The sequence below is a fragment of the Urocitellus parryii genome, chromosome 6 (genome assembly GCF_045843805.1).
Source record: "Urocitellus parryii isolate mUroPar1 chromosome 6, mUroPar1.hap1, whole genome shotgun sequence".
Lineage (NCBI taxonomy): Eukaryota > Metazoa > Chordata > Mammalia > Rodentia > Sciuridae > Urocitellus > Urocitellus parryii.
The window spans coordinates 118323676-118335130 of NC_135536.1; the positions used below are offsets into that span (position 1 = coordinate 118323676).

At 52.3% G+C, this 11455-nt stretch overlaps 1 protein-coding gene across 3 annotated transcripts; it reads right to left on the reverse strand.

The window, feature by feature from the left end:
• Positions 1-178: 178 nt before the first annotated feature.
• Man2c1 (mannosidase alpha class 2C member 1) lies at positions 179-11387 on the reverse strand. 3 transcript variants are annotated; one of them, XM_026387754.2, is made up of 26 exons: positions 11247-11387; positions 10847-10972; positions 10330-10453; positions 9235-9305; positions 7754-7931; positions 7291-7480; positions 5950-6056; positions 5677-5787; positions 5193-5285; positions 4991-5107; positions 4723-4818; positions 4480-4625; positions 4003-4126; positions 3556-3677; positions 3351-3436; positions 3072-3227; positions 2769-2866; positions 2478-2572; positions 2120-2224; positions 1875-2031; positions 1619-1762; positions 1163-1272; positions 982-1061; positions 666-814; positions 475-584; positions 179-389 (listed from the first exon to the last, which is right to left on the reverse strand). In XM_026387754.2, exons 1-26 carry the CDS (start codon positions 11342-11344, stop codon positions 263-265), a joined length of 3120 nt encoding a protein of 1039 aa, XP_026243539.1. In that variant the 5' UTR covers positions 11345-11387; the 3' UTR covers positions 179-262. The 3 variants fall into 3 exon arrangements, with proteins under 3 accessions (XP_026243539.1, XP_077656150.1, XP_026243540.1); XM_077800024.1 differs by lacking the exon at positions 10847-10972; XM_026387755.1 differs by lacking the exon at positions 1619-1762.
• Between the last annotated feature and the right edge of the window lie 68 nt (positions 11388-11455).

The following is an 11455-nucleotide window of genomic DNA, read 5'->3' on the forward strand; positions in this document are numbered from 1 at the left end:
CCCAAGGTCCCCAATCTCTCTCTCAGGGGCTGCAGCCCAGACCCTGCACACAAAGGTCCCCTTTGATATTGTCTCTGCTTCTATATACCTGGGAAGAAGCCATCCCCTTAAGCTTAAGGATGAATTCTTGGGAGTCAGGAGGAATTATCAGCAGGGTTACTGATCCAAGGATTTATTATATAAGAAGTGGCTGATCCTTGTTTCAGGTTTGGGGGGCAGAAATGAGGACTTCCCAAAACTTTCCATAAACAAAACACCATCCTCAGTTTGGTGGAGGGTGAAGCACAAGTAACAAGGACCTCACTTGGAAAGGAGAAAAGGTGAGCTTTAGTCGGGCATCTTGAAGGGGCAGGTGGCCAGCAGGGTCTCGCCTCTCAAGGAAGTCACAGCTGGAGAACAGAAAGGGCCTATGAGGGCCTGGAGCAGGTAGGACTTCCACCTCCACCTCCATCCCCACCTTGCTGCTTTGCTTACAGGACAGCTTCCTGGACTGGCAGTGATGTGTGCAGCCAGCAGTCCACATGGCTGCCATGGGCCTCATACAGCCTCAGGACCAGTGTGCGGCTCTGGGGGTTGGTCTCAGCCTGGGGAGGGAGGCAGGTGGTAGGAAAGGTTGTGGGTGTGCCCAGTCAGGAACCCCACCCCCAGACCATGCTGCTCCTTGCCTGCTTGACAGTCTCCAGTACGACTGCTGGTGATGATAGGGAAAAGGCACTCCAGGTGGCAGCAGGAGCAGGGCCTGGTGCCGGAAGTGCCAATAAGGGGAAGTTGAGGTTGTAGGCAGCAGGGATAACACCAGCATCCTGGAAGGAGCCTGGAATATGACCAGAAAGAGAGGCATGGTGGAAAACGGGCTCCCCCTATGCATCCAGAGGGTGCTGGGGGCCAGGCCCCAGGGTTTAACCCAATGACTGCTTCAAGCTCAAAGAAGGGCAGAGGTGTCTAGGGCCCAAAGAGAACTCCAGTATCCCCAGAACTCACCCTTGTGAGGCATCAGTGCGTAGGTGAACTCATGGCGCCCCATGTCAGCAGTGGTGTCTGGGGCCTTAGGTGCCCGCAAGCTGGGGTGGGAAAGTATGGACCCAGCTAGAGCTGTTGGAGTTCCAACCTGGGAAGGCCCACACCCCATGCCAGTCCTTGGTGTGGTAGGCACCCCACTCACAGTGAAAGGCTGAGGACACTGCCTTGTACTGATGCGCCATACTTGCTGTCATTGAGCAGAGCCAGCCCAAAGCCATGCTCTGACAGATCCATCCAGCGGTGGGCCCACACCTGAAAGGCAGATTCACTTGGTAGCCCCATTCCCTTCTTTGTGCCCTAGTCTTCAGAGCTTCTGTCACTTGGGTGACAGCAAGCTTTGGAACCCATGATTGAATTCTAGCTCCCACTCAAGGAGACCCCGGGGATACCACCCAACCTGCCTCAGTCTCTGTTTCCTCCTCTGTGAAGTGGGAATAAATGGTCATGAGTATCAAACTAAATTTAAAGCATTAGCACAATGCCTGACACATTAGGAGGCAGAAAATATTGGACATCTTCCTCGTCCTCTCCCATACCACACAACTAGTCTCCTCAGAGGATCAAAGCCCCTCCTTTTCCCTCCTTCCCCATTTCGGACCTCAAATCGAGCCCAGTCCCAAGAAGTGTTGTAGTGGGTGGGCCGCTGCAGGTGCCCAAACTGGATCTCATAGGTAGCCTGGGGGCTCCGCACTCGGGCAGGGAACTCCACCTTTAGAAACTTGTGGGCCTCATTCCAATGTACCTAGGAGTAGGGGAGAGAAGGGAACAGGGAAGGGAGGGACACACATAGGTTGGGGTTGGCCCCTCCTTACCAATTACACTTGGGAAAGATGGCCACACCCTGCCCCTGCTACCTCGGTGTGGAAGCGGACATAGGGGCAGCCAACATCCAGGACAACCTCCTGGCTAAGCCGACTATTGGGGCTGATCTGTAGCAGGAACCAGGCACTGCCCCGAAGGCCACCCTCACTGCCAACTGCCAGGGTCCCTGGCTGGCCTAGGACAGGTTTCCTGTGGGATGAGATAAGAGGCACTAAGCTAGGGCAGCCAGTATCTCCCCAGCTCCCCCCATTGTCTCTAGTCCTGCCCGGCTTTATACCGTGTCTCTAGGTGGTAGTCCATGACATCCCATGCATCCCAGTACAAGGGGACATCATCAAACAGCACAAACTGGTTCCCAAGAGCACCCTCAGCAATGGCCTCCCTGGAAGGACATGGGGATTGGTGTTTTACAACTCTATGACCTTGCTTTCTCCAGTTGCACTTGGTGGGGTAGGAGCAGGTAAGGAGACCCAGAGGACAGGGACTCCTAGCCTGGCTGATGCCATTCTTTGTGTGGGTCCCAACCCAGAGACATTGGTGGACTCTTATGGGCAGTATTGTGGCCAAGGGACAAAAAGAACAGGGTCTGGGATCCACTTGTCAGGCACAAGGAAAGGACAGTGAGGAGTTGGCACCTGCCAGAGGCCACCAGGACCAGAGATGTCAGGCGGCCAGTTGGATCCAGGCTCACTCGGATGATGCCATTGTCCAGAGTCACGGAACCATCAGTCTTGAGTGGGAGGGGGCCTTGAGGCTGTTTCTATAAAGGCTTCCTACAACCAACAGCTGCCCCAGCTCCACCCCAGCCCTGCTGGGGCTGTGTACTGCTCCACCCCCTTGTTCCAGGATAGGGAACTCAGAACACCCAAGTCATTAGGCAGTATCCCAGGCCAGCTCCTACCCCACCAAGAACCACCAGGACTCACCTCTTGTACCACAAACACAGGCTGCTGGGGTAGCAAGGGCTGCGGTAAGGTGGGGGTGGGAGCAGAAGCATAGCCCATGCTGGGCACTGTCACCAGGGCTGGGAATGAGGCCTGGGTATCAGTGCTGCCTCCCTAACCTTCCACAAACCTTGTTCAGGTAGGGGTAGGGGTAATGAAGGATGTGGCTACTACTCCCCAGCCTGACATACTCCAAGGCAAAGATCCCCAGGGGAGGGTCCCTGCCTTGATCTGTCTGGCCTTGGTCTCTTCTGACACAGTAGCAGTCCACCTCTCAGCTCATACCTAGACAGTGGGCCCCTCCAGGCTTGGGCAAGGACAACACTTCGGTGCGCTTCCAGGGCAGTGTGTTGACAATGAGGAGGCCCTCGGGACCTGGCTCCCCAGCACACAGGGCTGCAGCTGCAGCACTGAGCAGTGTATTCCCATGGGAACGGATATCTGAGGAGAGACTGGCTGGTCATAGGGGGAGGGGCAGTGCATCTGAGATGACCTGAGTGTCCACAAAGGACACTATGCTCAGACCTGGGTTGGAGAGAGTAGCAGGACTATTGTTAGCCTCACCTTCATAGTGGCTCATGGCATCCTCTGCCACCAACTGGATGCAGCTTCCAGTGACCACATCATGGAACTGGTTCAGAAGTAAGAGCCTACAGGGGCCAAGGGTAGGGAGGGGAAAGGCTGGAGAAGGGGAAGTTGGGAGGGGCAGCCTTAGAGATGTCTGTGGTGAGAGGTCAGGTAGGCACTGGTGGGTAGATGCTAGGCTGACCTCCAGAGGTGCTGTAGCTGTGCTGCTGGGTATAGGAACTGGGCACTGCGGGCCAGGGCTAGGCTGCTGAGCAACTCCACATCATGTAGGATTCGTTCACATTCTCGGTTCCCCTTCTTGATCTGTGCCCAGGTGGAGGGATCAGTCTGGAGTCTGCTCAAGCATCCCAGGACACCTTCCAAAGCCCTTCTTTGCTCAGAACCCCTGATGGCTCCCCAGGGACTGCCAGATAAGGCCTCATGTGGGCAACCTGCCCTAAGTGCTCTCCTCTGCTCCCCTCCACCCAAACCTTCCTCTTCTACAGAGACTGTCCTGCCTCCTGCAAGCTTTCCTGAAGACCAAGTTCTTATACTTCTCTCCTCCAAGCCTCTTCTTGGAACAGGGGCTCTGTCCCTCCCCTCCCTTGCCCTCTGCAGACCTATGGCAGACCAGCAGCCTGGCCCTGACCTGGGCATGCGTGGTGTAAGTGCCGTTGTGCAGCTCCAGGAAGAGCTCCCCGACCCATGTGCACAGCTGTTCTGAGTCACTCTCCAGTGCCTTGAAGAGCTGCCCTGGAGAAGACAGCTGCACCCTGAGGGAGACCACAAGCTTGGGTCTCCCTGCCAGGGGCCACAAAGCTCAGCCTTCCTCTACTCCAAGAGATAAAGAGTCAAGCCTCGACAGGGAAGCCATTCTAGAAAACTCCCTGCCCATACAGTACTGGACTGGATATCTGGGAGAGTTGCATACTGTGGTGGGTTTGAATTCCTTCCCACCCTCAGCATTTCTCCTCCCTATTTCCAAGTAGGAGTTGGGGAAGGGAGCAAGATAAGGTCTGTCCAGTCGTGGCAGGGGAGCCCCATGTATGAGCAGAAGAAAGGCAACAGGTAAGGGCTAAGAGTAGGGCTTCGTACAGCCAAGGGCTACTAACGGCCCAGGCCTGACCTGGGCAGTCCGTCAGTATTGCCCAGCCTCTTCAAGCGGTCCAGCATGGTCTGAGTGGGGCCACCACCCCCATCCCCGAAGCCAAAGAGGAAGGCACTGTGGTTGGTCCGCCCTTTGTCCCGATTGTTGGTCACAGTCTTCAGCACCTGGAGAGGTGGGAGAAGGTCAATGTGGGTCAGCCTAGGATGGGATATCCAGAATTCTCCAATGCATCTCCCACCCAGTCAATAGGTATCTACTCACCTCCTCCACACTGCCCTGCATTCCATATGAGTCACCAGGTGGGAAGTGAACCAGCACACGGGAGCCATCCAATCCCTCCCAGAAAAAGCTATGGTGCTGCCAGCAGGGAGACAGAAGCACAAGAGAGTCCAGAGTCAGGGCTGAGGCAGAGTGGGCCGTCCACACCAGCTCCTCTGCCTGCTGTACCATCCTGGTAGAGGTCGTGGTGAAGAGAAAGGACCAGTTAGGATCCGCCCATTGTGACCGTGGCCCCCTGAGGCTTGCTCACCGGGAAGGAGTTCACTAAGTTCCAGCTCAGTTTCTGTGTCAGGAAGCGTGTGATGCCACAGCCGCGCATGATCTGGGGGAGCTGCGCCGAGTACCCGAATGTGTCTGGCAGCCAGAACTATAGGGAGAGAGTTTCTGGAGCTCCAGGTAGAGCTGTCCCCACCCTCCCCAAGCACAGCCTGGAGAAGTAGCTCCCCGCTTACTTCAGAGCACATCTTCCCAAACTCCTGCAGGAAGAAGTTCTGGCCCTGCAGGAACTGCCTCACCATGGCTTCTCCACTGGGAAGGTTCCCATCCTGGCAGTGAGGGGAGAGACAGGCAGCTGAGATTAGTACTAGATAGGAAACAGGCAGGAGTTCAGGCCAACCCACCCACTTTAGAGAAGCCAGGGTTGCTCCAACACAATTCTACAGCCAGGCCCCAGGAAGCATTGATCTCTTTGCTCAGGCCCAACTGTCCAACTTCAGGGTGCTGCTGGGAACGGGCCATGCAGATAGCCTGTCCCCTGCTGAAGACCCAACTCCTCTGTAAGTCCCAGATCTTGGGATTCTAGGGACTAATAAGCTCTGCAATAATAAGCCCTTCATGACTTGCAGAAGTTACCAGCACAGCCAAGGGATCCTGGGCCATCTGAGGGAAGGCCATGGCCAAATGTACGAAAGCTGATGGACTGTTGAATGTACTTACCATTTCCACCCAGGTGCCCCCCACAGGCACAAACTGCCCTCGGCAGGCAAATTCCTGGAGCTGGGCATATAGGCCAGGGTAGCGGTTCTTTACCCACTCTAGCTGCTGAGCCTGTAGGGCAAATGGGGTGGAAGCTGGGCCAAGAATCAAAATGACTCTACCTAGAGTCAAGAATCTAGAGCTCTATGGTGGGTGAGAGTGAGGAGCAACTCTCAGGCTTGAAAACACTCAAGAGCCAAGAGAGCTAAAGGGTTCATGCAGTTGTCCTCTGACCTGGGAGCAGGCAAAGATGAATTCAGCATTCTGTTCCATAAGCCGCAAAGCTGTCACCCAGCTCCGGGCACACTTCCGTACAGTTTCCTTGAAGGGCCAAAGCCAGGCTACAGAGGAGAGGAGTAAGGGCAGAGGAGTGGCAAAGTCCCTGGCTCCTCATAGATTTCTGGTCCCTCACCTGCCCCAGCACTTCAACTAGGCCCAACCTGGGCCTACAAATGGCTATCCTAGCTTTCCTCCCCTCCAGGCCCTTTACCCTGCAAAGCCCTGTGGTGCTTCCGGGGATATGAGATAAATTTTTGCAGATTAGGAAACAGAGGCCCTAGGCTGTAGAATAGCCTCAGACTGACAGTGGCTCAGACACCCCAGAAGGAATAGGGATTAGCCTGGCCCTGTACATCCGGCAGATACATTGAAACAAGGGCACAGCACCCACGATTAACCTGTCTGGGAAGGTACTACAGCTTCTCCAGACCTCTAGGCCTTAGCTCCTACTCTTTCAGCCCAGAATTCCTTCATGCTATCTATCTTACACTGTTGCACCATAGAAAGAGACCTTGTTCTGTGATTCAGATACCATGGGGAACCAATACCATCAGCTCAACTCCTGATCCTCCTTGGAAACCTCACCCTGTACTTGGGCCACCTCAATTAATTTCATATTACTCCTCTCTTGAGGACGTGGGCACCCTAGTCAAATTTCCTTGTTCTTGCCAGGCACGGTGGTGCATACCTGTAATCCCAGTGGCTTAGGAGGCTGAGGCAGGAGATTCTCAAGTTCAAAGCCAGCCTCAGCAACTTAGTGAGGCCCCAAGCAAGTCAGCAAGACCCTGTCTCTAGATAAAATACTAAAAAAGGACTGGGGATGTAGCTTAAGTTTAAGCACTCATGGGTTCAATCCCCAGAACCAAAACATGGGTTCAATCCCCAGAACCAAAACAAACAAAAACGTCCTCATTCTCACTCAAGTGAAATGTCACCTTGTCCAGGGAGCCTCTCTGAATCCCCCAACTCACTTGGGCTTAAGTATCTCTTCTGACTCTCCAGTCTCCCACAGGTCTTCCCTTCACTGTGCTTGCTGGCCTACTCTGTGATCATCAGCCTTTGAAATGCCATCCTTGGTGTCTGGCAAGTGGCCTCATGATGCACCAGATTTTGTTGAGAGAATAAATAAACCTCAGCTAGCATAGCACAGTTCAGTGCCTCTGCCCCCTTTTAAGATAGGGAAATCTAAACTCCAAGGGCAAGAAATTGCTGAGAATCACATTGTACTTCCAGGGCATAGCCAGAGCTTGAAAGGTACTCCTTCCTTCCCAGCCAACCCAGCCAGCTACACCCTACCTGTATCAATGTGGCAGTGCCCCATGGCATGGATGGTATGTTGGCTTTCACCTCCACACTGGCCAAAGAACCTGGAGGCCAGGGCCTGGGCTACTGGGTAGGTCTCAGGCTGGGCGGGGTCACACACGTTCACCATCTGGTTGGCTGTGTACAGGGCCTGGAAGCTGCGCTGGTTGTCCTCCCCAAGGCCCTGAAGCAGGTATCTGCCCTTAATCCCCCTCTCGAGCACAACTCTAGAACTAGGCCCCAGATGACCTCTCAAGTATCCCAGTAGAGACCCCACCACCACCTCAAATCTCTGCTCCTCTTAGGGGTCCCATTCAGCACCATCTCTTTACATAAGGAAACCCTCTTCCTACTCTGGATTCCCAGAGTCCCAACAATCTGAACCCAAAACCAAAAAACCCCAAATTATCTGGAGGTTGGATCTAGAGGACAATAGGGGAAATAGGGGTGTCAGTACCTTAGCAATGCCCAGTAGCAGCTCTAGATCCACTAGGAGCTTGTGGACATCCTGGTGGAATACAGCCAGCTCAGCTCGGCTCAGTCGGAATGTCTTCTCAAGGTCAGGGGCTGCAATCATGCTTCCCTTCCCAGCTCCCAGGAGGCCGTTGCAGGCTACTTCCACATAGAGGGTCAGGCTATAAACATAGGGCAGCAGCCTCAGATTGACAGAGGACGCTAGGAGCATAGGGAGGGACACATGGAGGTATTCAACTGACCCCTCCCCATTCACCTCCAGGACCCACCACCCAGAAGATTCCATGTTGTATCAGGTGTGCGTGCAGGAGGATCATGGTAGAAACACCAGGTGAAATCCATTTCCTAAGTGTTCTGCCTTGGCCAGGGAGAATAGTGGCCAAGTTTAGAATCAAGCGAATTACACTGCTTTCTAGCTTCATATTTTTAAAGCTGCCTGCACAAGGAATGTCTGTCTCAAAATCCTCTTTGTATATTAAAGTCATGCTTGGATCTCTCAGGGCTGAGCGTTCATACCAAGCCAACATGGGGTAGCCATTCCTGGGTACGCCATCTCAGCTGTGAAACTGTTCTACTTAACCTTTAGAGAGCAAACTTGGCTTTCTGACTCTCCTCCTACCCCTACCTGGTCTAGCAGATTACCTATTGAGTTTCCAGTATTTTCTTTCAGAATCCTCATTGGTTTTGTAATTATGAGTATTTCTATTTCCTTTTGCTGTTGAGGACATTATTTTTGTAGTATTGGGGATTGAACCCAAGGACATTTTACTACTGAGTCACATCCCCATACATACATACATATATGTATTTATGTATATATGTACGTATGTTTTGAGATAGTGTCCCATTACATTGTCCAGACTGGCCTCGAACTTACAATCCTCCTGACTCAGCCTCCTGAGTAACTAGGATTATAGGCATGCACTACAATGCCTGGTGAGAACTAGGTTTATCATCACCATATTCCCAGTGTTTGGAACTATTTGAAACACTTTCAATAAACATAAAATACAATAATGTCTAAGAAGCTTTTCAGATGGTATCATAAAATCCCACATTATGATATGAAATGTTAAAAGTCAGGATGCAAAGTATCAAAGCAGGGCTGGGGGTATGGCTCAGTGGTAGAGGCTTGCCTAGTATGCATAAGGCCCTGGGTTCAATCCCCAGCACTGCAATAAAAAAACAAACAAGTAAAAATTTAGAAGCAATATAATCTCAACGGTAACTTTTTTTTTTACTGAAATACTGAGAATATGAATGCTGAGATGTTAATAATGGTCATCTCTAGGTGATAAGATAATGGAAGTTAATTTCTTTGTGCTTTTCTGTATTTAGCACAAGAAAAAATCATGTTTTCTGAAAACAAACTATGTAAGATGGATGTATTAGAGGTAGGGGTGCTTTTGAGGTTACTTGGGCCCCTGCTCCTCCTAGATCAATGGGGCACAGGGATTCACTCACCTTCGGGGGTCTCCTTCTCCCAGCTTGTCAGTCAGGACATAACTGGTTTTCTCACCCTCTTTGGTCAACCCCTGGTAGGGAGGGGAGAAGAGAGGGCTGAGGACTTTGGATAGTTCAAGTGAAATATAAATTGAGGGAGGCCAAGTTCCCTCAAGTGGTCCTTAGCTCCTCTCTTCAAATTAAGGCCAAGATTGACAAATTAGGGACCCCTGGTAGTAGGTGCCTCACTCTCTAGGGCAGCCAGCACCATGACCCCCAAAGAGCACTTTTTATTTTTTTATTTTATTTTTTAAAAATATTTTTAGTTGTAAATAGATCTTTTTTTATTTTATTTATTTATTTATATGCGGTGCTGAGAATCAAACCCAGGGCCTCACACATGCCAGGCAAGTGCTCTACCACTGAGCCACAACCCCAGCCCCAAAGAGCACCTTTTATTAGCAATAAAGCCCATGGTCTTGAGTTCTGGGCAGGCGTTAGGAGACCTGTGCACACCTTGAATAAATATCAGAAGGTAAACTCCATGAAGTTAGGGACAGGTTTGCTTTGTTCTCTGTGTCCCTAGACTTAGCAGACAGTGCACCAGAAGACCTCTGTCAAGCCAGTGAAGGGAGGGAAGGGCTCTGTCTTCTTTTAGGTCAGGAAGAACGACAGTCCTAAACCCAGATCCAGAGTCCAAGCCAATTTGGAATGGAAGTTGTGTGAACCAGTGAGCAAACCTCTATGTATCTTCTTCTTAATGTACATAAAGACCTATCACATAGGATTACGAAGACTAAACCTGATATAAAACTTTACAGAGTTATATCTAGGGAATGAGATGGGGGAGTAGAAGAAACCTATTACTTCAGGGGAAAATAACATAACTGTTTTATTTTATACTATCTAGAACTGTTGAAAATTCCTCCATATGCATGTACTACATATGATAAACACTAGTTTGCTATAAACTATGGACCCACCATAGTGGTATCCAAGCAGGCACTTCCCCAGTCTTGAAATCCTGAGACCAGTACCAGGCAAAACCTTAACTGTTGTTCCTTCAAGACAGAGCTGAAATGTGGTCACACCTGGCTCTAGGGCAGAGACCCTCACCTGGACAGGTTCCCCATCACGCCAGACCAGGCCTTCTCCATCACTTTCCCAGCAAAGGTGAACTTCCTGGCCCACCCATGCCTCTGGGATGTTCAGCTCCACCCTGAACCAGCAGGTCCACCATCTGCAAGAGAGTCATTTTGATGGGCCTAGGACTGAAGTCCTGTCTGTCCTCATACTTCCTTGGATTATGTGTCAGCAGGGGTTTGATACTTCCTCCAAGTATCTGAAGCATCACAAGGTACTCAGCTCTGGGCCCCAAGAAAGTAGAAACCAGTGATCAGCAAAGTGAGGAAAAGAGGCAGAGGAATCAGGGGTCCTGATCAGGAAAATAAGGGGTGTCCAGAGAGCATGAAAACTCTTCCATAGAGACTCTGAGGGACCAAGGAGCTGTTTCCAGCAGAGAGCGCTGCTCTGTCCCCAGCAGCTGTCTAGGGCAGAGGATAGACAATGAACGGCTCTGCCTCAAGGTTGTGAGCAAGCCTGGAAAGGCTTCCGTAGGCTGGGCCTTACGCACGTGGGTCCGAAGGTGTCGCCGACATGTGCGGGGCTGAAGTCCTGTTGGACTGCCTCTTGGTAGGCAAGCCTCTCCGGCGTCAGGAAGCTGGAGAGTGAGGCTACAGGGCAGCTATCCCCGAAGAGCCTAAGCGGGAGGGGACGGTGGGCGCATGCTTGAGGTCACCCCCTTTCTGCCCGTGAGCCAGCCGGCAGGTGAGGGAAACAAGCTTTCCCCCAGCTCACCGCCATGAGAACTGCCCCGCATCACATCCCATCCTCTACCCATCTCCTGTTGAGTCCCGCCCTGTCCAATGCAAGCACTCAGTCCCGCGACCCAGCTGGCTACAGCCCGTTTCCTCCTGGAAGGTAAGGCTGAAGCACGAGGGTGCAATGGGCCAACTCCTCGCAAGGGGCCACACCTGCCACGGAGGTTACAGTCAGTAAAGTAGACAGGCGACACGAATTTTTCCACCCGCTCCAGCGTGGTGCGCCAGTGCTTCAGGGCTGGCGCCGCCATGATGCGCCGCCGCCTCCTCTCCCCGGAAGGTTCTGGGTGTTGCCGGCACGGTCCACAGCCTGGAACCAAAGGTTCCGGCATCTGACGGGCGCCTTCCGGCCCGGGCAACTT

Excerpts from the sequence above, each read along its gene's own strand:
- Man2c1 (XM_026387754.2), bottom strand. The coding sequence starts at position 11,344 with ATGGCGGCGCCAGCCCTGAAGCACTGGCGCACCACGCTGGAGCGGGTG. Across the intron at positions 9,306-10,329 it reads GTGATGGGGAACCTGTCCAG|GGGTTGACCAAAGAGGGTGA; the intron begins GTGAGGGTCTCT and ends CCTCCCTACCAG. Across the intron at positions 390-474 it reads CCAGTCCAGGAAGCTGTCCT|CTGTGACTTCCTTGAGAGGC; the intron begins GTAAGCAAAGCA and ends TCTGTTCTCCAG.